This window comes from Ornithorhynchus anatinus, chromosome 2 (assembly GCF_004115215.2).
Source record: "Ornithorhynchus anatinus isolate Pmale09 chromosome 2, mOrnAna1.pri.v4, whole genome shotgun sequence".
NCBI classification, from domain to species: domain Eukaryota; kingdom Metazoa; phylum Chordata; class Mammalia; order Monotremata; family Ornithorhynchidae; genus Ornithorhynchus; species Ornithorhynchus anatinus.
The window spans coordinates 148,186,888-148,214,441 of NC_041729.1; the positions used below are offsets into that span (position 1 = coordinate 148,186,888).

General features: G+C 45.1%; 1 protein-coding gene across 1 annotated transcript in view; it reads left to right on the forward strand.

The window, feature by feature from the left end:
• The first annotated feature begins 6,275 nt into the window (after positions 1-6,275).
• The window catches only part of C2H12orf40 (chromosome 2 C12orf40 homolog), a 70,609-nt gene continuing 49,330 nt past the window's right edge, over positions 6,276-27,554 (forward strand). The window contains exon 1 of the mRNA XM_029057990.2: positions 6,276-6,354. Coding sequence (XP_028913823.1) covers positions 6,332-6,354 — 23 coding nt within the window. The 5' untranslated portion in view covers positions 6,276-6,331. The remainder of the gene's footprint in view (positions 6,355-27,554) is intronic.

Here is a 27,554-nt window from a genome sequence, read left to right on the forward strand (position 1 = left end):
CAGCACTTAGAACAGTGCTCTGCACATAGTAAGCGCTTAATAAATAACAACATCATTATCATTATCTCTGCTGTCGGAGAACTACAGGCACAGTAAATTATCCTATAATGTGGCACTTGTGTTCTTGAAGTAGCTCACGTTATTGAAAAATTACCTGCTACATTACACCCTGACCAACCCAAGTGTGCATAACCGTTGTTCCTTTTATCAACTTCTGTTTTTATTCAGTGCTTACTGAATGCGGAGCACCATTTTAAGTGACTGGGAGAGGTACAATAGATTAAGTCGATTTGATCCCTAGCATCAGATCTACTTATGCTGGCTAAGAAGTAGCATGTCCTAGGGAAAAAAGCACGGGCTTGGGAATCAAAGGACCTGGATTTTAATCCTGGCTCTGCCATGTGCCTGCTGTGTGACCTTGGGCAAGTCATTTCACTCTTCTATGTCTCCATTTCCTCGTATGCAAAATGGAAACCTATTCTTCCTCCTACTTAGGCTGTGAGCTCCCTGAGGTACAGGGATCATATCCAACCTAGTTATCATGCATCTTCTCTAGTGCTTAGTACAGTACTTGGAACATAGTAAGCACTTAACGAAGGCCAACATTTTGATTATTATCATTGTGTGATGTGTTAAAGCAGGACAACATACATTCTTGAAAGAACAGTCTCTAATTCTTCAACAGTACTGAATCCAAACCGTGTAACGAGAACAGCTTTATAGGAGAACTGTCTGTACACTAATATAATTCTCCTAAGTACATAATAATAATGCTGATATTCGTAAAGCGCTTACTATGTGCAGAGCACTGTTCTAAGGGCTGGGGTAGATACAGGGTAATCAGGTTGTCCCACATGAGGCTCACAGTCTTCATCCCCATTTTACAGATGAAGTAACTGAGGCACAGAGAAGTGAAGTGATTTGTCCACAGTCACACAGCTGTTAAGTGGCAGATCCTGGACTTGAACCCATGACCTCTGATTCCCAAGCCCGGGCTCTTTCCACTGAGCCACACTGTACACGCCTCAAGCGGGTGGAAGGAAGGAGAAAGAAGGGCCCGTGCTCCCGACATCTTATAAAATGCGTAAAGCCATGGGATACGTTTAAAGTATTCTCCTATAGCAGCGTGGCTCAGTGGAAAGAACCCGGGTTTGGGAGCCAGAGGTCATGGGTTCACATCCCGCCTCAGCCACTTGCCAGCTGTGTGACCTTGGACAAGTCACTTAACTTCTCTGTGCCTCAGTTACCCCATCTGTAAAATGGGGATTAAGGCTGTGAGCCCCATGTGGGACAAACAGGTTACCTTGTATCTCCCCCAGCGCTTAGAACAGTGCTTGGCACATAGTAAGCGCTAAACAAACACCAACATTATTATTATTCCTTTTCTTTTCTCTGCTGCAGCTGACTCAAAGCAGGGACTGAGGCATTGTTCTGAGCAACAAAAACGAAGAGCCTCTAAAAGAAAGGGGTAGGAGAAGTCACATACCAGGCCTTAGACAAGTGGTTAGAAAAGAGAAAGAGAATGTTGATTAGGGTTTTCTTTTTGTGCCCTTTGCTTTTATAGGCTCATCTGTAATCCGGACTTGATTGGAAAGGAAACCGAATGACGTGCCCTGACTCACTGCCTTCATTCGCCCCCTTCCCAGGCTCATTACCTTACGTACTTATCCGTAATTTATTTATTCATATTATTGTCTGTCTCCCTCTCTAGACTGTAAGCTCGCTGTGAGCAGGGGATGTGTCTCATATTGCACTCTTCCAAGCGCTTAGTACAGCGCTCTGCACACTGTAAGCCCTCGATAAATACGATTGAATTATTAATCGTATCGATTGAGCGCTCACTGTGTGCAAAGCACTGTATTATTGAATGGAATGAGCCCTAACTTCAAGCTTTTTAAAGGCACCTTCCCTCTGGCTCAGTCTTCACTTAAAATAGCACGAATATCATGGACTGCCCGAAAGACACACAGATGGATTTTAGAGCAAGTGAAACCAAACTGGTCTTTGGAAGCTAAATGGCTCGATTTAGATTAACAGATTTTGGACACCTCATCAGGAGGACCCATTCTCTAGAGAAGACACTAATGCTAGGAAAAATCTAGGGGAAACGTAGACGAGGCAGACCGGCAGCTAGATGGATAGAGACCCTAACGACGCTAACGGAAGAACCATTTGAAAGATTGCGGATTATGGCCGAGGACAGGACGTTCTGGAGAAAGTCTATCCATGGAGTCGCTATGAATTCATTCATTCAATAGTATTTATTGAGCGCTTACCAGGTGCAGAGCACTGTACTAAGCTCTTGGAATGCACAATGCGGCACCAGATAGAGACAATCCCTGCCCATTGACGGGCTTACAGTCTAATCGGGGGAGGACATCAATACAAAGAAGCGGACGTCAATATAAATAAATAAAATGACAGATATTTATAAGTGGTGTGGGGCGGGTAAGGTGGGAAGAGCGAAGGGATCAAGTCAGGGCGACGCAGAAGGGAGTGGGAGATGAGGCAAAGGGGGGCTTAGTCTGGGAAGGCCTCTTGGAGGAGGTGGGCCCTCAGGAAGGGTTTGAAGGCGGGGAGAGTCGTTTTCGGGAGGATTTGAGGAGCGAGGGCGTTCCAGGCCGGAGGTACGACGACGTGGGCCAGGGGTCGGCGGCGAGACAGGCGAGATGGAGGCACAGTGAGGTTAGCACCAGAGGAGCGACGGAAGCTCGAAGGAAACTTAGGGTCCGGATTCCGGGAGGCCACTCCTTTCGGATTCCCAGTTCCTCACCAGATATAAACAGGCAAACCTAGGAAAGGCGAGGCCCGGCAACTGCGTGGATACTATTGAATGAATGAATCAGAAACGACTCGATGGCACTTGATAATAATAATAATAATAAGCAGTAGGCGATAGGTGGAGTAATTATGCTCCGATCACTTGGGATTTAATGGGAGTGGGAATGATCCCGTTACACTTCCCCTTAGAGACATTACCTGGCGTGATGGTGCGGGAGGGTTGCTACAATTCTTGTCTCTCTGCCACTGGAGTTTACTGTTCATCCATTCATTCAGTCGTATTTATTGGGCGCTTACTATGTGCAGAGCACTGTACTAAGCGTTTGGAATGCACAATTTGTCTGTGTCCCCCCGATGAGACTGTGATCCCGCCATGGGGCAGGGATTGTCTCTATCTGTTGCCTAATTGTACGTTCCAAGCGCTTAGTACAGTGCTCTGCACAGAGTAAGTGCTCAATAAATACGCTTCAATGAATACAGTTTGGCAACAGATAGAGACCATTCCTGCCCAACAGCAGCCTCACAGTCTCAAGGGGGGAAACAGACAAAACAGGCCGTCTGGCGTCGATATCAAGATAAATAGAATCGTAGATATATACACATCATTAACAAAATAAAATAATGATAATAAAGTAAAATAAAATGAAATAATTTTCAGAATGGGCAGCGACCACAGGTCTGGGCTCCTGAAGGCTCGGTGTCCGGAGGCTGTGAGCTCGCTGTAGGCCGGGATCGTCTCTCTTTATCTCTGTGTTGTACATTCCTAAGCGCTTAATACAGTAAGCGCTCAGTGAATAGGATTGAATAAATGCACGGGAGACACTGCGGTTCAGCGTGGCCCAGTGGAAAGAACCCGGGCTTGGGAGTCAGAGGTCATGGGTTCAAATCCCGGCTCGGCCACCTGTCAGCCGTGTGACTTTGGGCAAGTCTCTTCTCTGGGCCTCAGTTCCCTCATCTGTAAAGTAGGGATGCAGACTGTGAGCCCCACGTGGGACAACCTGATCACCTTGTATCTACCCTAGCGCTTAGAACAGTGCTTGGCATACAGTAAGCGCTTAACAAACACCATAATTGTTACTATTATTAATGGATCATAGGCACGGCTAGGGGAAAGAGAATACCTTGTATCACCTTGTATCCTCTCCAGCGCTTAGAAGAGGGCTTGGCACACAGTAAGCACTTAACAAACACCAACATTATTATTATTCATCGCAGTCCTCTGGTCCGCATTCGCTTTTTCCAGCCGTCTCCAAGGGCAACCAGCCAAAATGCTGTTGTCAAGGCAATGTGAGCGGAGCGGCTCCGCGAGGCTCTCCCTCCGGCCCCCCATCAACCACGCCCACAGTGTGGTTTAGTGAAAATTAATTAATTCATTCATTAATGATGGCATTTGTTAAGCGCTTCCTATGTGCACAACCCCGCTCTAAGCGCTGGGGAGGATACGAGGTGATCAGGTTGTCCCCCGTGGGGCTCACAGGCTTCATCCCCCTTTTACAGATGGGGTCACCGAGGCCCAGTGAAGTGTCTTGCCCACAGTCACGCAGCTGACAAGCGGCCGAGCCGGGATTTGAACCCATGACCTCTGACTCTCAAGCCCGGGCTCTTTCCACTGAGCCACGCCGCTTCTCTAGAATAATAATGTTGGTATTTGTTAAGCGCTTACTATGTGCGGAGCACCGTTCTAAGCGCTGGGGTAGATCCAGGGTCATCGGGTTGTCCCACGTGAGGCTCCCAGTCTTCATCCCCATTTGACAGATGAGGCAACTGAGGCCCAGAGAAGTGAAGTGACTTGCCCACAGTCACGTAGCTGACAGGTGGTGGAGTCGGCATTGGAACCCATGAGTTTATGACTCCCAAGCCCGGGCTCTTTCCACTGAGCCACGCCGCTGCTCTAAGAGCCCGGGCTTCGGAGTCAGAGGTCGAGGGTTCGAATCCCGGTTCCGCCACTTGTCCGCTGGGTGACAGTGGGCGAGTCACTTCACTTCTCTGGGCCTCAGTTGCCTCATCTGTAGAAAGGGGGAATTAAAAAAATGTGAGCCCCACGTGGGACAACCCGATGACCCTGGATCTCCCCCGGCGCTTAGAACAGTGCTCTGCACAGAGTAAGCGCTTAACAAATACCAACATTATTCTAATTACCAATCTGTCCTTTAAATGCCGCCCTTCGGCCCCGCCCACCGACCGGTCCTAAAAGCCCCGCCCTCAGGCCCCGCCCACCAACCGGCTTTTAATTATGAATTAATTCATTCATTCCTTCCATAGTATTTATTGAGCGCTTAGTATGTGCAGAGCACTGTACTAAGCGCTTGGAATGTTCAAATCGGCAACAGATAGAGACGGTCCCTGCCCTCTGACGGGCTCACGGTCTAACCGGGGGAGACGGACGGACAAGGACAGTAGCAATGATAATAACGTTGGGATCTGTTAAGCGCTTACTCTGTGCCGAGCACCGTTCTAAGCGCTGGGGTAGATCCAGGGTCATCAGGTTGTCCCTCGTGAGGCTCACGGTCTTCATCCCCATTTTCCAGATGAGGTCACGGAGGCCCAGAGAGGTGAAGTGACCTGCCCACAGTCCCCCAGCTGCCAAGTGGCCTTTAGCCCCGCCCACCAACCGCCCCTTAATTCATTCGTTCAATCGTCTTTATTGAGTGCTTACTATGTACTAAGCGCTTGGAATGTGCAAAGCGGCAACAGACGGAAACAATCCCTGCCCGTTGACGGGTTTACGCCCCGCTCAGCGACCGCCCCGCCCACCAATCCTCCTTTAGCCCCGCCCACCGACCCCTTTAGCCCCGCCCATCGACATCGCCCACCAATCCCCTTCAGCCCCGCCCGCCAATCCCCGTAGCCCCGCCCGCCGGTCCCTTTGGTCTCGCCCACCATCCCCTTTAGCCCCCGCCCACCAATCCCTCCACCCCGCCCACTAACCCCGTCTGGCCCCGCCCACCCGCCCCCTTTAGCCCCTCCCACTAACCCCGTCTAGCCCCGCCCACCAACCCCCTTAGCCCCTCCCACCAACCCCCTCTAGCCACGCCCACCACCACCCTTTAGCCCCTCCCACCAACCCCTTTAGCCCCTCCCACTAACCCCGTCTAGCCCCTCCCACCAACCCCCTTTAGCCACGCCCACCAACCCCTTTAGCCCCTCCCACCAACCCCTTTAGCCCCTCCCACCAACCCCCTTAGCCCCTCCCACCAACCCCTTTAGCCCCTCCCGTCCGTCCCTTTAGCCCCTCCCACCACCCCTTAGCTCCTCCCACCCACCCCTTTAGCCCCGCCCACCCACCCCCCTTCACCCGCCCCCACCAATCCCCTTCGGCCCCGCCCCCTCCCTCCACCCCCGGTCCGTCCTCGAGCCCCGCCCCGCGGCGGCCCGCGGTGTGCGGGGCGGCCGGGCGGGGGCGCCGTCCGGCGCCAGCGCGGGGGGCGCGCGAGCGCGAGCGCGGGCGGGAAGGACAAGGGCGGGAAAGCAGGTGCGGAGCGCGTGTCCTGAGGCCGGGCCGGACCAAGCGCCCGCAAGCCGGGGCCTTGACGCCGCCGCCGCTCACGGCATGAACTGGGTCGGAGGGGCCCGGTGAGCCCCGACCCGCCGCTTACTATCCTTATCGTCGCGCCGGCCTTATCGCTGTAGCACGACGCTACTGCCTCGCTTACCATGCTATTGCTCTACTAGCATCATTACTAGCCCTCTCATCGCTGTGTCGCCATTACTATGTCATTACTCTACTATTATCGTTACTATGTTATCGCTCCACTAGCATCATTACTCTACTTATCGTCGCTATGTCATTATGACTATTTTATCACTCTACTATTATTATTCCTATGTTATTACTCTACTATCATTATTCCTCTACTTATCGTCGCTCTATCATTATGGCTATTTTATTGCTCTACTATTGTTATTCCTATGTTATTACTCTACTATCATTATTACTCTACTTATCGTCGCTATATCATTATGACTATTTCATTGCTCTACTATTATTATTCCTATGTTACTACTCTACTATCATTATTCCTCTACTTATCGTCGCTATATCATTATTACTATTTTATTACTCTACTATTACTATGTTGTTACTCTACTATCATTATTACTCTACTTATCGTCGCTATATCATTATTGCTATTTCATTGCTCTACTATTATTATTACTATGTTATTACTCTACTATCATTATTCCTCTACTTCTCGTCGCTATATCATTATGACTATTTCATTACTCTACTATCATTATTACTCTACTTATCGTCGCTATATCATTATTGCTATTTCATTGCTCTACTATTGTTATTACTATGTTATTACTCTACTATCATTATTACTCTACTTATAGTCGCTATATCATTATGACTATTTCATTACTCTACTATCATTATTACTATGTTATTACTCTACTATCATTATTACTTTACTTATCGTCGCTATATCATTATGACTATTTTATTGCTCTACTATTATTATTACTATGTTACTACTCTACTATCATTATTCCTCTACTTATCATCGCTATATCATTATTGCTATTTTATTGCTCTACTATTGTTATTACTATGTTATTACTCTACTATCATTATTACTCTACTTATCGTCGCTATATCATCATTACTATTTTATTACTCTACTATTATTATTACTATGTTATTACTCTACTATCATTATTACTCTACTTATCGTCGCTATATCATTATTACTACTTTATTACTCTACTATTACTATGTTGTTACTCTACTATCATTATTACTCTACTTATCGTCGCTATATCATTATGACTATTTTGTTACTCTACTATTATTATTACTATGTTATCGCTCTACTATCATTATTCCTCTACTTATCGTTGCTCTATCATTATTACTATTTCATTACTCTACTATTATTACTATGTTATCGCTCTACTATTATTATTATACCTACCGTTACTCTATCATTATTACTATATTACTACTCTGCTATTATTATTACTATGCTATTACTCTACTATCATTATTACTCTACTTATTATTGCTATATCATTATTACTGTTTCATTACTCTACTATTAATATTACTATGTTTAATTAATTTAATTATGGTATCTAAGTGCTTACTATGTGCCGAGCACCGTTCTAAGCGCTGGGGTAGATATAAGGTGATCAGGTTGTCCCACGTGAGGCTCACAGTCAATCCCCATTTGACAGATGAGGTAACTGAGGCACAGAGAAGTGAAGTGACTTGCCCACAGTCACACAGCTGACAAGTGGCAGAGCTGGGATTCAAACTCATGACCTCTGACTCCCAAGCCCGTGCTCTTTCCACTGAGCCATGATGTTGTCAATCTACTATCATTATTACTATACTTATCATTGCTATATAATAATGTTGGTATTTGTTAAGTGCTTACTATGTGCCGAGAACTGTTCTAAGTGCTGGGGTAGACACAGGGGAATCAGGTTGTCCCACGTGGGGCTCACAGTCTTAATCCCCATTTTACAGATGAGGTAACTGAGGCACCGAGAAGTTAAGTGACTTGCCCAAAGTCACACAGCTGACAAGTGGCGGAGGCGGGATTCGAACCCATGAAGTCTGACTCCAAAGCCCTTGCTCTTTCCACTAAGCTACGCTGCTTCTCATTACTATTTCATTACTCTACTATTATTATTACTTTCTAATCACTCTACTATTATTATTACTATATGTATCATTGCTATATCATTATTACTATTTCATTGCTCTACTATTATTATTACTATGCTATCACTCTACTATCATTATTACTATACTTATCATTGCTATATCATTACTATATTATAGCTCTGCTATTACTACTACTATGGTATTACTCTATCATTATTACTATACTTATCATTGCTATATCATTACTATATTATTACTCTGCTATTACTATTACTGTGCTATTACTCTATCATTATTACTATACTCATTATTACTATATTATCACTATGCTATTATTATTACTATATCATGACTCTACCATTATTGTTACTTTAGTTATTATTGCTATATTATTATTACTATATTATTACTATACTATTATGATTACTATGTTATTACTCTACTATTATTATTACTATAATTATAATTGCTATATTATTAGTGATATATTATTATCACTATATTATTACTCTACTATCATGATTACTATTTTATTACTCTGCTATTATTATTACTATTTTATTACTATAATCACTATACTTATTATTGCTATATTATTATCGCTACATCATTACTATACATTCATTATTACTATATTATTACTCTACTATTATTATTACTATGTTATTGCTCTACTATTATTACTATACTTATTATTGCCTTGTCATCACTATATTATTACTCTGCTATTATAATTACTATATTATTACTCTACTATTATTACTATAATTATTATTGCTATATTATTATTACTATATAATAATGTTTGTATTTGTGAAGAGCTTACTATGTGCAGAGCACTGTTCTAAGCACTAGGGGAGATACAGGGTAATCAGGTTGTCCCACGTGAGGCTCCCAGTCTTCATCCCCATTTGACAGATGAGGTCACCGAGGCCCAGAGAAGTGAAGTGACTTGCCCAAGGTCACACAGCAGACAAGTGGCAGAGCCGGAATCCGAACCCATGACTTCTGACTCCCAAGCCCGGGCTCTTTCCACTGAGCCACGCTGTTTTAAGACTGTGAGCCCCACATAGGATGACCTAATGACCTTGTTTCTACCCCAGCGCTTAGAACAGTGCTTGGCACATCGTAAGCGCTTAACCAATACCAACATTATTATTATTGTTTACCTATGATTCTATTGATCTATTTTGGTGTTTTTGATGCCGGCCTACTTGTTTTGTTGTCCGACTCCCCATTTTAGACTGTGAGCCTGTTGTTGGGCAGGGATTGTCTCTAACTGTTGCCAAATTGCACTTTCCAAGCCCTTAGTCCAGTGCTCTGCACACAGGAAGCGCTCAATAAATATGATTGAATGATATAAATGAAATATTCTGCCCCATCGTTGAAGGATCCAAGGGGAGGCTTAGCGCAGGGCCTTGGCCTTTCCTCCTCCTCCTCTCCTCCCTCCCCTCTTCCTCCTCCCCTCCTTCCTCTCTTCTTCCCTCTCCTCCTCCTCTTCCTCCTCTTCCCCTCCTCCCTCTCTTCTTCCCCCTCCTCCTCCTCTTCTCCTCCTCCCCTCCTCCCTCTCTTCTTCCTCCTCCTCCTCCTCTTCCTTCTCCTCCCTTTCTCTCCTCTTCCTCCTCCTCCTTCCCTCTCCTCCTCCTCCTCTTCTCCCTCTCCTTCCCGTCCTCCTCCCCTCCTCCCTCTCTTCTTCCTCCTCCTCCTCTTCTCCCTCTCCTCCCCATCCTCCTCCTTTCTTCCCTCTCCTCCTCCTCTTTTCCTCCTCCTCCTCCTCTCCTCCCTCTTCTCCTTCTCTTCTCCCTCTCCTCTTCCTCCTCCTCCTCTTCTCCCTCTCCTCCTCCCCATCCTCCTCCTTTCCTCTCTCTCCTCCTCCTCCTCTTTTCCTCCTCCTCCTCTCCTCCCTCTCCTCCTCCTCCTCTTCTCCCTCTCCTCTTCCTCCTCCTCTTCTCCTCCTCTCCTCCCTCTCCTCTTCCTCCCTCTCTTCTTTCTCCTCCTCTTCCTCTTCCTCCTCCTCCCCTCCTCCCTCTCTTCCTCCCCCTCCTCCTCCTCTCTCCCTCTCCTCCTCTCTCCCTCTCTCCTCCTCCTCTTCCTCCTCCCCTCCTCTCTTTCTTCATCTTCCTCCTCCTCCCCCCTCCTCCTCCTCTCCTCCCTCTCCTCTTCCTCCCTCTCTTCTTTCTCCTCCTCTTCCTCCTCCTCCCCTCCTCCCTCTCTTCCTCCTCCTCCTTGTCCTCCTCCCCCTCCTCCTCCTCCTCTCTCCCTCTTTTCCTCCTCCTCCTTCTCTTCCTCCTCCTCTTCCTCCTCCCCCTCCTCTCTTTCTTCTTCCCCTTCCTCCTCCTCTCCTCCTCCTCCTCCTCTCCTCCTTCTCCTCTTCCTCCTCCCTCTCTTTTTCCTCCTCCCTCTCTTTTTCATCCTCCTCCTCTCCTCCCCCTCCTCCTCTCCTCCTTCTCCTCTTCCTCCTCCCTCTCTTTTTCCTCCTCCTCCTCCTCTTCTCCCTCTCCTCCTCCTCCTCCCTCTCTTTTTGGTCCTCCTTCTCTTCCTCCTCCTCCTCTTCCTCCTCCTCCTCTTCCTTCTCTCCTCCCTCTCCTTCCTCCTCCTCCTTCTTTTCCTCCTCCTCCTTCTCTTTCTCCTCTTCCTCCTCTCCTCCTCCTCCTCTTCTCCTCCCTTTCCTCCTCCTCTCTTCACTTTCCTCCTGCTCTTCCTCCTCCTCCTCCTCCTCCTCAGCCTACCCAGCCAAGGGCCATGGGGAGGGATCCCTTGCCCCCTCCTCAGGCCTCCCCCGCCTGGCAGAGCTGTGGTGGCCGTCAGTGGAGCCTTGCCTTTTCTGGCCCGGCCCGGCCCGGCCCACGGGCCCATGGACAGGGTGGCCCGGATAAACTCATCCCCATCTTTGAAAATAGAAAAGAGTCAGTCCGATGGTGGTTGTCTTTATAATCTACGGAGAATCTCCACCACAAGACTGTAAGCTCATTGAGGGCAGGGGACGTGTCTGTGTAGTCTTATAGTCATTCATTCAATCCTATTTATTGAGCACTTACTATGTGCAGACTACTTGTTTTATTTTGTTCTGTTTTGTTTTGTTGTCTGTTTCTCCCGTTCGGACTGTGAGACCACTGTTGGGCAGGGATCGTTTCTCTCTGTTGCCAAATTGTACCTTCCAAGCGCTAAGTACAGTACTCTACACATAGTAAGCGCTCAATAAATACAATTGGATGAATGATTGAATGAATGCAGAGCACTGTACTAAGTTATAGTGTAATAATAGTGATGATAATATCACTATTATAGGGCACAGAGGATAGATAGAGCATGGGCCTGGAAGTCAGAAGGTCATGAGTTCTAATTCCGGCCCTTCCGCTTTTCTGCCGTATAAATGACTTCTCTGTGCCTCAGTCCCCTCATCTCTAAAACCTGTGCAGAAGCATGGCGTAGTGGATAGAGCAAAGGCCTAGGAGTCAGAAGGTCATGGGTTCTAATGCCAGCTCCGCCACTTGTCTGCTGTGTGACTTTGAGCAGGTCACTTCACTTCTCTGGGCCTCAGTTACCTCATCTGTAAAATGGGGATCGAGACTGGGAGCCCCGGGTGGACAGGGATTGGGTCCAACCCGATTAGCTTGTATCCACTCCAGCGGTTAGTACAGTATCTGGCAGATAGAAAGCACTTCACGAGTATCACAGTGATCCTCTAGACTGTGAACCCATTGTGGGCAGGGATTGCCTCTCCTTAATGCTGTATTGTACTTTCCAAGCGCTTAGTAAAGTGCTCTGCACACAGTAAGCTCTCAACTAAGAAGAATAAGAAGCAGCGTGGCCTAGTTGCAAGAGCCCTGGCTAGGGAGTCAGAGGTCGTGGGTTCGAATCCCGGCTCTGCCGCCTGTCAGCTGTCTGACTTTGGGCTAGTCACTTTACTTCTCTGTGCCTCAATTACCTCATCTGTAAAATGGCGATTAAGACTGTGAGCCTCACGTGGGACAATCTGATTACCCTGTATCTACCCCAGCACTTAGAACGGTGCTTGGCACATAGTAAGCGCTTAACAAATACCAACATTATTATTATTATTAATAAACACAATTGAATGAATAAAATGAGAATTAAGACTGTGAGCCCTCTGTGGGATAGGGACCGTGCCCAACCCAATTAGCTTGTATCCACTCCATTACTAAGAACAGCAGCGTGGCTCAGGGAAAAGAGCCCGGGCTTGGGAGTCAGAGGTCGCGGGTTTGAATCCTGGCTCCGCCACTTGTCAGCTCTGTGACTGTGGGCAAGTCACTTCTCTTCTCTGGGCCTCAGTTCCCTCATCTGTAAAATGGGGATTAAAACTGTGAGCCCCACATGGGACATCCCGATTACCCTGTATCCCAGCGCTTAGAACAGTGCTCTGCACATAGTAAGCGCTTAACAAATACCAACATTATTAACAGTGCCTGGCACTTAGCAAGCATTCATTAATAATGGTACTTATTAAGTGCTTACTATGTGCCAAGCACAGGTTGCTCACAGTTCCTATCCCACATAGGACTCATGTTCTTATTCCCATTTTACAGATGAGGTGATACCATCATTAGCATTATTAATTGAGGCACAGAGAAGTTAAGTGACTGGCCCTAGGTCACCCTGCGGATATGTGGCAGAGCCGGGATTAGAACTCAGGTCCTCCTGACTCTCAGACCCAGGGTCTAACCACTAAACCACGCCAGTTCTCTCTCAAGAACTCAGTACAGCGCTCCGCACTCTGTAAGCGCTCGATAAATACGATTGAATGAACGAATGAATTTTGTTTAGGGGCATTTAGCACATCCCGTTACCCAGCTTAAATTGATTCTCCAGTTATCACTATCTCATTTTAAAGACTGACAGGAGCACCTTATTTGAACTTCGTTTAATCTTGGTTGGAATTTTGGAAAGGGAATACACATGTAAATCTAATAGGTAAAAGCCGGTGGGACCGTAAGAATCACTTGGGTTGTCATCTGGAGAAATGTTTCTATTCTATATTTTTATGACAAATCAGTCTTGTGAGCGGTTCTTGGGACTAATCATTCAAAAATACAAATGAAGCAAAGTGGAAATATACACGATTTTTCCAGGGGAAATATATCCGTATGGATTAAACGATGAAGGACATAAATCGATACATGAGTAAATAACAACATTAAATAAGGATTGTAAATGTCAAATTCAATTTTAGCATAAACAATTACCAGAGAAAAATGTTAGAATGATGCAAATGATGTTTATTCGATTGCCTTGGGAGTTTCAGAGTGCAAAGAACATCACTTTCGAAAATGAAAGCCTTCCACATCTAGATGAATGTTTGTTGAAGAAAGTTTTTATGTGACTAGGGATATCAAAACATGTGGCTGCACTTTTAAATAAACTCCCCACTCTTCAGAGTTTTTTTTCCAGTTTCTTTTTCCAGTTTCCAAAGTTGCCAGCCACACCGTCTTTCTGATAGTATACTTGGTGCTCCTTGCCTAGACTCCTCACCTAATAATAATCATATTAATAATTATACTATTTGTTTAATAATTATACTATTTGTTAAGCTCTTACTATGTGCCAAGTACTGTTCTAAGCACTGGGTAGTTCCAAGTTAATCAAGTGTCCCACGCAGGGCTCACAGTGGTAATCCTCATTTTCAGATGAGGTAACCGAGGCCCAGAGAATGAAGTGACTTGGTCAAGGTCAAACGGCAGACAAGTGGCGGAGCCGGGATTAGAACCCACGTCCCCAACCCGTTCTCTTTCCACTAGACCACGCTGCTTCTCTAATGATGCCTGGTGTCATCCCAGGTTGAGTGTGCATGAGGATAGGAAGCGGCATGGTGGAGTGGATAGAGCCTGGGCGTCACAAGGTCATGGGTTCTAATCCTAGCTCTGCCACTTAATAATGTTGGTATTTGTTAAGCACTTACTATGTGCAGAGCACTGTTCTAAGCGCTGGGGTAGTTACAGGGTAATCAGGTGCCCACAGTCACACATCTGACAGGTGGCGGAGCTGGGATTCGAACCCATGACCTCTGACTCCCAAAGCCCGTGCTCTTTCCGCTGAACCACGCTTTATCCCACATCTGCTCTTTTGTCTTCCTGCCATTTTTTGAGCACTTGCTGCGTTCAGATGGCTTGTACAGCTCATTCAATAGTTTTTATTGAGCCCTTACTATGTGTAGAGCACTGTACTAAGCGCTTGGAATGTCCAATTCGGCAACAAAGACAATCCCTGCCCAATAACGGGCTTCGAAAGTCGTATCTTAGCTCAGAGCTTAAGTTGGAACCAATTTTCTCATAGGGACAATAGGAAATGATTCCTAAACAAGGCTGGATATCCTATCTTCATTCATTCAATAGTATTTATTGAGCGCTTACTCTGTGCAGAGCACTGGACTAAGCGCTTGGAATGGACAAATCGGCAACAGATAGAGACGGTCCCTGCCCTTTGACGGGCTCACGGTCTAATCGGGGGAGACGGGCAGACGAGAACGATGGCGATAAATAGAGTCGAGGGGAAGAACATCTCATAAAAACAATGGCAACTAAATAGAATCAGGGTGATGTACATCTCATTAAACAAAATAAATAGGGTGATGAAGATATATCCAGTCGAGCGGACGAGTACGGTGCCGAGGGGGTGGGACGGGAGAGGGGGAGGAGGAGAGGGAAAGGGGGGAGAAGAGGGTTTAGCCGCGGAGAGGTGAAGGGGGAGGGTAGAGGGAGCAGAGGGAAAAAACAAAGGGGGGGGAGCTCAGTCTGGGAAGGCCTCTTGGAGGAGGTGAGCTTTAAAAGTTACTGAGAATCTAGCTACATTAATTTATTTATCTTGAGTAAGAGAGATTCCATAATGAGGTACCTAACTTTTACTTCACCGAAAGTAAAGTGAACGTGTCAGTTCTCCCTGGAGACTTTCAATAACGATCAGGAACCAGTCCTCTCTCCATCTCCATCCTCTTTAAGTCCGGCTCACCATCTCCCTCCTCGTCATGGTTCTTTTGAAGTTTTTTCCACAGTTCCTACTGACTCCCGGGCATCTCCCACATCCCATTGCCTGCCTCCCAGAAACTAGTACTAGAAGGCTAGTGTTGTCACATGAGCTGATCGGCGTGGCTCAGTGGGAAGAGCCCGGGCTTGGGAGTCAGAGGTCATGGGTTCGAATCCAGGCTCTACCACTTGACAGCTGTGTGACTGTGGGCAAGTCACTTAACCTCTCTGTGCCTCAGTTCCCTCATCTGTAAAATGGGGATTAATTGTGAGCCTCACGTGGGACAACCTGATTACCCTGTATCTACCCCAGCGCTTAGAACAATGCTCCACACATAGTAAGCGCTTAACAAATACCCACATTATTATTATTATTATCAAAAAATGAAAGTGAATTGGCAAAGATAGAGCACCCTGATGACTCTGTACCTACCCCAGTGCTTAGAACAGTGCTCTGCACATAGTAAGCGCTTAACAGCGTGGTTCAGTGGAAAGAGCACGGGCTTTGGAGTCAGGGCTCATGAGTTCCAATCCCAGCTCTGCCACTTGTCGGCTGTGTGACTGTGGGCAAGTCACTTCACTTCTCTGTGCCTCAGTTCCCTCATCTGTAAAATGGGGATTAAGACTGTGAGCCCCACGTGGGACAACCTGATTCCCCTATGTCTACCCCAGCGCTTAGAACAGTGCTCGGCACATAGTAAGCGCTTAACAAATACCAACATTATTATTAACAAATACCAACCTTGCAAGAGCGCGTGCCAGAATTTCACATACGAAATCCACCTATAGAGAAAGGGACTGCAGGATAGTGGTGATGCTATGCCACAGTGCCATAGAGTAAAAGGCCATTGACAGCAGTGTGGCCCAGTGGAAAGAGCCCTGGCTTGGGAAGTCACGGGTTCGAATCCCGGCTCTGCCACTTGGCAGCTGTGTGACAGTGGGCAAGTCACTTCACTTCTCTGTGCCTCAGTTACCTCATCTGGAAAATGGGGATTAAATGTGAGCCTCACATGGGACAACCTGATTACCCTGTATCTACCCCAGTGCTTAGAACAGTGCTCTTCTAAGCGCTTAACAAATAGCAACATTATTATTATTAATTTTTGCTACACACACCAGCCTGATAGTTTCAGGATTTCTGCTGAGCCTGTCCACCACTTCTTAGGAAGTTTTTAGATCAAAAATCTGCAACACTGATGGCATAGCTTCAGCAGACTCTTCCCTACTTAGGCCATTTCATCTTACCCTGCCCCCTCCTGCTGAACCGCCACGGCCACTTGGAATTGAATTTGTGGGAGATTCAACCTCTTTCTTTCCTTTCCCTTGCCACACTTCAACCTCCTCTGGTCTTAAAAAACCGCTCTCTGGAGCCCTCAGCCCACTCCAGTCACCGCCCCATCTCCCTTCCCTTCTTCTTATCCAGAGACTTTCAAAGAGTTATATCACTTAAGTAAGTGATATAACCGCCTGTCCTTCAACTTTCTGGCCTCACCACAATCAGATTTTTGCTTCCTTCCCTTCACGATATCGCACTCTCTAAAGTCTTCACTGACTTCCCTTTGAAAACTCCAGTGGGCTCGAGTCTGACTTCATCTACCTCAACCTCTCGGACGAGTGTCCTTGATACTTTGGGCCTCTCTCTTCACCTTAGGACGCTCTCTGATTTGGTAATCTCCGGGTTCTCCTCCAACATCTAAAATTATTCCCACTGCATTCCATCTGCAGTCTTCTCTTCCAGATTTGAATTTATACAGCAGATTAACAAGGAATTATTCCTTTTTTTTTGGTTCAACGTACTGTCATGGTGTGGTGGACACAACACAGACCTGGGAGTCGGAAGGTCATAGGTTTTTAACCTCTCGCCTGCTGTGTGACCTTGGGCAAGTCACTTCACTTCCCTGGGCCTCATTTCCCTCATCTGTAAAATGGCGATTGAGACCGTGAGCCCCACATGGGACCGGAACTGTGTCCGACCCGATTTGCTTGTGTCCACCCCACTGCTTAGTACAGTGTCTGACACGTCGTAAGCACTTAACGAATACCATATTTATTATTATTATTATTGATGAAAGCAGTGTTTAGTGGACATGCCGGGTTAGGAAGAGGGGAAATGAGACCTCAGTAAGGTCCAAGAGAAGTTTCTTCATTTAAATGTGTACACTCCAGGGTAGGAAGAGAGGAGGGGTTGCAATGCTGAGAAACTCAGGTTAAGGATGGGGAGTTTCACTTGGAAAGTCCGATAGAAGTAAGAGGGCAGTCTCAAATGCCCTCTACCCTCTTAGCTTTCTCTTCTCCCCCTTTTCTTCTCCTGCACCCTTTATTTCTATACTTAATTCCCTTCCTAATAGCTCCTATCCCTCTTTTTGCATTGCAAAAAATATGAAAAGAAGTAGGGCACTTATGTGCGTGGGCACGCTCTCTTAGAAAGCACACGATCAGTACATGCTTGTTCTTTGGACGGACTATATCTCAAATTAGGTGGTGTTGGCCCTGACAGAAAGGGGTCGCTTTAAAGTGGGGGTGTCTGTGGGAGAACTACTACTAACCCTATGGCGATATGAGGGAAAACCTCAGTGGAAAGAGCACGGGCTTGGGAGTCAGAGGTCATGGGTTCGAATCCCGGCTGTCACTTGTCAGCTGTGTGACTGTGGACAAGTCACTTAACTTCTCTGTGCCTCAGTTACCTCATCTGTAAAATGGGGATGAAGACTGTGAGCCTCACGAGACACAATCTGATGACCCTGTATCTACCCAGCGCTTAGAAAAGTGCTCTGCACATAGTAAGCGCTTAATAAATACCAACATTTTATTTATTTTTTTTAAGGGCGAGGGTGGTTTGGGACCTGGAACTTTTCTGGGCACCCACAACCTCCTCAAAAGTAACTCTTCCAACTTCCTCTGAGCTGGGGAGGGTCTGTGTGAGGGAGGTGGGGGAGAGGAGGAGAAAATCCTGCAGGTTACAAATACTCACCTTCCAAAGTACACAGGAGTGTACATGTATGCAATCCATTTAATCCAGTCAGACTTGGAATATAGGTCAAATATTCTCTAATTCCATAACAACAGTCTAGCCATGTAGTGAAAACATGTGCTATGGCAGAACTGAGTATAGAGTAACTTTGATTATAAACCAAATCAATTGTATTTATTATTGATAAATAATAACTAACAATGATAATGGTATTTGTTAAGCTCTTACTATGTGCCAGGCACTGTATTAAGCCCTGAGGTGGAAACAGGCAAATGAGGTTGAACCCGTCCCACATGGGGCTCAGAGTCTCAATCCCCATATTACAGATGAGGTAACTGAGGCACAGAGAATTGAAGTGACTTGCCCAAGGTCTCACAACAAACAAGTGGCAGAAATGGGATGAGAATCCAGAAACTTCTGACTCCCAGGCCTGTGCTCTATCTACTACGCCAAGCAGTAAGTGCTTTATAGAGCACTTACTTTGTGCAGAACACTGTACCGAGGACCTGGGAGAGTACAATATAACACAGTTGTAGGAAAGATGGTGAACATTTGAACATGAGACTGTTCTCCTTTCACTACTCTTCTGTCAGTTGAAGACAGTATGTAACAGCAACTTTTAGAATAGGTAGATTTATTTTAGAATTTAGTTGTCAATAACTTCATGGTATTCTAAAGTTTTAAAAAACTCATTTTGCCTCTCTTTCAACTTATCATCCCAACTGGAAGTTTTGAGTGAAAAATACCAAGAGACAAGTTTGTTTTCATACTGAACCTGGAACGGTTCAATAAATTCATCTGAAACACCAGTGGATCAAAATACTCTATTCTAGTTGGTAAATTTTATCAAAAGACACTATCGTGGATTTTTAAAAATATCAGACAATGTTCATGTTCATATTATCAAATTAAACTATTAAATTAAACTTAAATTAAACTTCCCACATATTAAATTGTGGGAAGCAGCGTGGCTCAATGGAAAGAGCCTGGGCTTCGGAGTCAGGGGTCGTGGGTTCGACTCCCAGATCTGCCACTTGTCAGCTGTGTGACTGTGGGCAAGTCACTTCACTTCTCTGGGCCTCAGTTACCTCATCTGTAAAATGGGGATTAACTGTGAGCCTCACGTGGGACAACCTGATGACCCTGTATCTACCCCAGCGCTTAGAACAGTGCCCTGCACATAGTAAGCGCTTACCAAATACCCACATTATTAACTAGGTGCAAGGGATACTGGGAGGAGAAAATTTCTTTCTAATAGCTTTTAAAACTACTTCACTCTTTTATTGTACAAAAATAAACTGATTTGTGTACAGTTCACAGATTTGTGCCACAGCGTGTTCAAATTTAAAACTTTCTAGTCCTCTTTTCATGGGACTCGAGTAAAGGGTCAGTGTGAGGCACTTTTTCTAGGCTAGTCTCTGTCATGAATCTTAATAGGCCTGCCAACTAACGCTGCTAGGTTGAGGTATTTTGTTAGTGTCTCAGTGTGAAACTAAACTACAGCTGACTTCTTTTCTACCTTGTTCCTAAATTTATCTTTCTCTCTCCAGATTCTTCCCTTTTTTCTCTCACCCCCATGCCTCTGCATTCTATTTTTCATATAAAGATTTGATTTAGTGCATTTCAGCTTGTAGCTTAATGGGGCCAATTGCTTTTGACTGGAGCCATGCAGTTAAGAAAAAGTTAGATATTTAATTCTTCAATTTAATATATTCATATTTTCACTCAGAGTAGATTTTACAGGTCAGTGGCATTTCAATCTCCTTTTGGCAAAGGTTCACACTCGTAACAGTTTTCTATTAATATGAAATATTTTAGGTGATTTTCCTATACATCTTTCTTTGCCACTCCAGAGGGAAAAAAAAGAGAGAATAGCAGCAGGGACACCTAACACTGTCTCTCATTTCCAGGGACAGAGTTTTCTAGGAAGAGATTTTAGCATCTGAATTTAAAATAGCTTTGCAATTTATGGAAAGCCCATTTTTACTGTACAAAACTTAGTGAAAAGTTATTTTTGCTTCGGTGACACTGTGGAACAGTCTTCATTCCAAATTGTAAAAACATGGATTGGGTTTAGAACGAAATAAGAGCAAAGTCACACATATGCACGGTATTTTCTTGTAGTACCTATGCCCAGGATGTTCTATTACTTCTAATATAAATTTCATTTTGTCATAACAGAATTTCAAGAAATTATACCATTCTCTTTATAAAATGAATACGTCATTTGTTCAAATGTACAATATACACTGAAGATTTTATTGTATTATCCAATATATTCCAATTTTGTAAATAAGCCCTAAGTAAATAAGAAACAGAATGACTATCTTCCTTAGAATCTGTACAAGGCTCCTAAACCATACTGAATAATGGCAAAATAGAGCAAAAGTCATAATCAGCTAATAAGCCTCATCAATGAATTTTGCCCAAATATGCACCCAAGCATATTCTTCCTTAGAGAAGCAGCGTGGCTTATTTGGAAAGAGCACAGGCTTGGGAGTCAGAGATCGTGAGTTTTAATCCTGGCTCTGCCACTTACCAGCTGTGTGACTTTGGGCAAGTCACTTAACTTCTCGGTGCCTCAGTTGCCTCATCTGTAAAATGGGGATGAAGACTCTGAGCCCCACCTGGGACAACCTGTTAACCTTGTATCTCCCCCAGCACTTCGAACAGTGCTTGGCACATAATAAGTGCTTAACAAATACCATTATTATTATTATCAGTGAAATAAGAAATCTTTCCTACTTACCTCATATCAGTGGTTAGTCACTCTGTGGGAGTTAGCAAATGACTGTTTATTCAACTGACCTGAACAGGAACAGGAGAGAAGCAGCGTGGCTCAGTGGGAAGAGCACGGGCTTTGGAGTCAGAGGTCATGAGTTCCAATCCCAGCTCTGCCACTTGTCAGCTGTGTGACTGTGGGCAAGTCACTTAACTTCTCTGTGCCTCAGTTCCCTCATCTGTAAAATGGGGATTAATAATGTTGGTATTTGGTATTTGTTAAGCGCTTACTATGTGCCGAGCACTGTTCTAAGCGCTGGGGTAGACATAGGGGAATCAGGTTGTCCCACGTGGGGCTCACAGTCTTAATCCCCATTTTACAGATGAGGGAACTGAGGCGCAGAGAAGTGAAGTGACTTGCCCACAGTCACACAGCCGACAAGTGGCAGAGCTGGGATTCGAACTCATGAGCCCTGACTCCAAAGCCCGTGCTCTTTCCACTGAGCCACGCTGCTTCTCCATTAAGACTGTGAGCCCCACGTGGGACAGCCTGATTCCCCTGTGTCTACCTCAGCGCTTAGAACAGTGCTCTGCACACAGTAAGTGCTTAACAAATACCAACATTATTATTATTGAAAATGTGACTAGAACTATGATAATTTTGGGCAGATGTAACATGGCTCTTTGTCTTATTTTGTACTAAACAGTCCAGCTTTCAGCTGGCCTGAGTGTTGGGCAGTTCTGGCATGGCCTCAGATTTCTGTCTGGTGATTTCCTTGTAAGTTCCAACCTCTTTCTGCCTCAGCCCCTGAATACCCGCAGCTTGGGAACTCTGCTGGTATATAGTGGAACTTGGGCGAGCAGACGTGTGTGTATGGGGGGAGGTGGTTGGGGATCCTCTTGGAGAAACTCTCTAGGTTTCTAGGTTCTAGAAAACACTCTGTGGGCCTATTTCTGCAAAACAGCATGTATGATGTCATTACATAACACTGCACATCCAGCATAACACATATAACATCGCTATTCACCCCACGCAGGTATAGTGTTAATGGGGGAGATTCTACATGAGCAGGTATGTTGGTTCAAAGCCAGAGGGACAGCGAGACTATATATAACTATATATAAATAAACTTTTACAGATACAACTAAAATAATGAAGACATTTATTAAGCACTTACTATGTGCCAAGCACTATTCTAAGTGCTGACACACTATCATCCCAGACACAAATTACTACAGCTACTAATAATAACTGTGATTATTTTCTATGTGCGTACTGTGTGCCAGCCACTGTTCTAAGTGCTGAAGTGGATACCAGCAAATTGGGTTGGACACAGTCCCTATCCCACATGGGGCTCACAATCTTAATCCCCATTTTTCAGATGAGGTAAATGAAGCCCAGGGCAGTGAAATGACTTGCCCAAGGGCATTCAAATTCACTCTCAGACACACTCAAATGCATACATCCACACATATGCGCCCAAAACACACACACAAAGGCACCAAGTACATCTTCTTGGATAATTGGTTGCATTAAGAATAGCGATATCCGATGGAGATGCCCCATCCGTACTAACGTCGGTAACTCGAGTCCTTGTTCCAGTCAGGATTATTCCCTATCAGCATTCATTCATTCATTCAATAGTGTTTATTGAGCGCTTACTATGCGCAGAGCACTGTACTAAGCACTTGGAATGTACAAATCGGTAACAAGTAGAGACAGTCCCTGCCCTTTGACGGGTTTACAGTCTAATCAGGGGAGACGGACAGACAAAAACAATAGCCATAAATAGAATCAAGGGGATGAACATCTCATTAAAACAATAGCAAATAAATAGAATCAAGGTGATGTATATCTCATTAACAAAATAATAGAATAAAGGTGATGTACATCCCATGAACCAAATAAGTAGGGTAAATAGGGTAAACAAAATAAATCAGCAGTAGAAATGACAATGAGAGAAGCAGCGGGGCCTAGCGGGAAAAGCCCGGGTCTGGGAGTCAGAGGACCTGGGCTCCACTCCCAGCTCAGTCGCTTGTCTATGTGACTTGGTGCAAGTCACTTCACCTCTCTGTACCTCAGGGTCCTCATCTGTGTGATGGGGATTAAGACTGTGAGCCCCATGTGGGAAATGGACTATGCTCCATTTGTTTATCTTGTATCTATTCCAGCATTAAGTACAGTGCCTAGCATGTAGTAAGTGCTTAACGAATACCATGGAAAAAAAAAAAAGTGGTGCCTTCAGCCAGAAGCAAGGAGCCGAACCTCAGGTAGAGGGAAAAATGGGGCAGTCACCTATGTGTCTCTTCTGCTTCCCTGCTGCAAGGGGGGGTGAATCCAAGCCTTCCCAGACTGAGCTTCCCTTTTCCCTCTGCTCCCTCTCTGCCCCCCCTTCACCTCCCCTCAGGTAAGCGCCCCTTTCCCTCGCTTTCCCTCTGCTCCTCCCCCTCTCCCTTCCCCTCCGCTCAGCACTGTGCTCATCCGCTCATTTGTATACATTTTTATTACTCTATTTTATTAATGAGATGTACATCCCCTTCATTCTATTTATTGCTATTGTTTTTGCCTGTCTGTCTCCCCCAATTAGACTGTAAGCCCCTCAGTGGGCAGGGACTATCTCTATCTGTTGCCGAATTGTACATTCCAAGCGCTCAGTACAGTGCTCTGCACATAGTAAGTGCTCAATAAATACTACTCAATGAATGAATGAATAGGACCTAACAGGAGGCCACATATAGCCTACATACCTGATGTATTTGGGCTTTGGGGCTTTGGAGTCAGAGGTCATGGGTTCAAATCCCGGCCCGGCCATTTGTCAGCTGTGTGACTTTGGGCAAGTCACTTCACTTCTCGGTGCCTCAGTTACCTCATCTATAAAATGGGGATTAAGACTGTGAGCCCCACGTGGGACAACCTGATTCCCTTGTGTCTACCCCAGCGCTTAGAACAGTGCTCGGCACATAGTAAGCGCTTAACAAATACCAACATTATTATTATTATTATTATTATTTATCTTAGATCTTACCTGGTTGCACACTAACGCTCTCTAGGCATCTTTCACAGTCAAAGATGTTAGGGTTTGGACCTAGGGATTACTTGATTTAGATTATTCAGCATTTGAAATTGGCTTTTCTAAAGCCCAATATTCTGGGATATTGCAGTCACATATTTTCTTTACATATTTTTGAAAATTCAGTTAACTTTGCACCTCACAACCTGGTTGCCCCAGAAGTGGAGGGGAGAATTACAATCTCTCTATCAATCAATCAGTAAATTAATGACCTTCATTGATTGTTTACCGTGTGCAGAACACTGGGAGAAGCACTTGGGAGAAGACACTACAGCAGAGTTGGTACTGCTGTCCACCAGGAGCTTACAGTCCAGAGGGGAAGACAGGCATTAAAATAAATTGTTCCTTCCTCCTCTTTAAGCCCCACGTGGAACCTGACTAACTTGTATCTACTCCAGCACTTTGAACAGTGCTTGACTCATAGTAAGCACTGAACCAATATCACAGTTATTATTATTGATAGTTAATAATAAGTGCTATGGGACTGACGGTGGGGTGGATATCAAGTACTTAAAGAGTATAGGTCCACATGTATAGGCTAAACAGAAGGGAGAGGGAGTAGGGAAAGTGATGGCTTAGTTGGGGAAGCCCTCTTGTAGGAAATACAATTTTAACAAGGCTTTAAAGGTAGGGAGAATGGTAATAAATGAAGGGGGAGAGAGTTCCAGGCCAGGGGGAGCATATGGGCAAGGGGTCATCAGTGAGGTAGACGTGCTCTGCACACAGTAAGCGCTCAATAAGTACGACCGAATTGAATGAACAGAGTGAGGTACAATGAGTAACTTGGCATTGAGGAGATAAACACGTGGGCTGGGTTGTAGAAGATCAGTTAGGTGAGATTGGAGGGGGCAAGGTGATTGAATGGCTTAAAGCCGACGATAAGGAATTTCTGTTTGATGCAGAGGTGGATGGTCAACCACTGGAGGCTTTTGAGGAGCGGGCAGAGGTGACCTGAATGTTTTTTTAGACAAATGACCTGGGCAGTAGAATGAAGTAGGGACTGGAGTGGGGAGAAGCAAGAGGGAAATGTCATCGTGGAGGAGGATGCAGTAGTCAAGGTGGAATATAATAAGGGCTTGGATCAGTGAAGTAGCAATTTAAAGGGAAAGGTGGATTTTAGCAATGTTTCGTAGGTTGAACCGACAGGATTTAGTGACAGAATGAATATGTGGGTTGAATGAGAGAGATGAGTCGAGGATCACGCCAAAATGATGGGCTTGTGAGACGTGGAGGGTAATGGAAGACGTGGTTTGTGGGGGAAGATGGGGAATTATGTTTTGGATATTTTAGGTTTGAGGCGTTGGCAGGATATCCAAATAGAGATGTCCTGAAGGCAGGAGTGTTTGCGAGACTACAGAGAAGGAGAGAGGTCAGGGTTGGAAAGGTAGATTTGTGGAGTCATCTGATTAGAGATGGTAGTTGAAGCGATGGGAGAGAATGAGTTCTCCAAGGGAGTGGTCATAGATGTTGACCCAAAACTGAGATTTGAGGGAGTCCCACAGTTAGAGAGGTTGGGAGACAGAAAAGAAACCTGCCAAAGAGACTGAGGAGCAGCCAGAGTGATAGGAGGAGCACCAGGAGAGGACAGTGTCAGTAATGCCAAAATTACTGCCTTTTTTTTTTAAAGTCTGAATAAAAAAGGCCCTTTCAATTTATGCTTTTTTAATAGAATATACTCCCTCCATTATCCTGAATAGGACCTAGTTTTAGGTAAATCCCATGGTAAAGCTGGGTTATGTTAGGCATGTGCCTTTTTCGATGCCTGTCTGCTTGTTTTGTTTTGTTTTGCTGTCTGTGTTCCCCCTTCTAGACTGTGAACCTGTTGTTGGGTAGGGATTGTCTCTATTTGTTGCCAAATTGTACTTTCTAAGTGCTTAGTACAGTGCTCTGCACACAGTAAAGCGCTCAATAAATTAGTTTGAAAGAATGAATGAATTTTTCATGAGGATATGTTTTTCCATAGACATATGCCATAGAGTGAAATCTGTCCCAGAACCTGTGGAAAGTAATGTGAAATCCCTTTACATTCCATACACTGTAATGATAAATGCCACTAAACTATTGCTAAACTTCATTAAAGTAATGCAAAGCATCACAGTGCGATTGTAAATACCTGAGGGGTTGTAATACCGTGATAAGTCTGTGCAGGAAGCCAGGAAGCAGTGTGGCTGGGTGGCAAGAGCCTGAGCTTGGGAGTCATAGGTCATGGGTTCTAATCCCAGCTCCGCCGCTTGTCAGCTATGTGATCTTGGGCAAGTCACTTCACTTTTCTGTGCTGCAGTGACCTCATCTGTAAAATGGGGATTAAGACTGTGAGCCTCATGTGGGACAACCTGATTACCCTGTATCTCCCCCAGCGCTTAGAAGAGTGCTCTGCACATAGTAAGCGCTTAACAAATACCAACATTATTATTATTATTGTTATAATCTATTGTAATCTCCCAAACTCTTAGTAAGGTACTTTGCAAAGAATTAAGCACTTGCTAAATACTTTTAGAAGTGGAAGCTTGTTCTGCTAACGTTAATCATAGATTTTTTTTCAACTCTGGTGAAGAATTTTTCCAGTTTTGGTTGACAGTAGCTTTGTCTTCTTCAGGAGCCTTCACTTCTTTGTAAAGTATCTTGCAGCAGACTGACTCTGACCACCCTGTGAACTTTTGAACTCCTCTTTCTATTAATGTGCTTTCTGAAGCAGCATGGCTCAGTGGAAAGAGCATGGGCTTTGGAGTCAGAGGTCATGAGTTCGAATCCCAGCTCTGCCACTTGTCAGCTATGTGACTGTGGGCAAGTCACTTCACTTCTCTGTGCCTCAGTTACCTCATCTGGAAAATGGGGATTGACTGTGAGCCCCACATGGGACATTCTGATTCCCCTCTGTCTACCCCAGCGCTTAGAACAGTGCTCGGCACACATAGTAAGCGCTTAACAAATACCAAAATTATTATTAATTATTATTCATTGGTCATATTGATAAATTAATCTGCTGTTTTGAACATGGCTTCAAGACCTTTTAATCCCTAGATTTTAGTTGGTTGTGGAAAATCAGTGACCTCCATTCACAAGGACAGTGTTTGATCCCAGCAGACCCCGGGCTTGGGAGTCATAGGTGATGGGTTCTAATCCTGATTTCCCCACTTGTCAGCTGTGTGACCTTGGGCAAGTCACTTCACTTCTCTGCCTCAGTTCCCTCATCTGTAAAATGGGGATGAAGTCTGTGAGCCCCACATGGGACAACCTGATCACCTTGTATCTCCCCCCAGCACTTAGAACAGTGCTCAGCACATAGTAAGCTCTTAACAAATACCAACATTATTATTATTACTTTGTAAAGTTAGTAAATGCTTAATAGATGCAATAATAAACAATAAAATATATTTCCAGGGCATAGGGTATGATATTTATTTTCTTAAATGGCT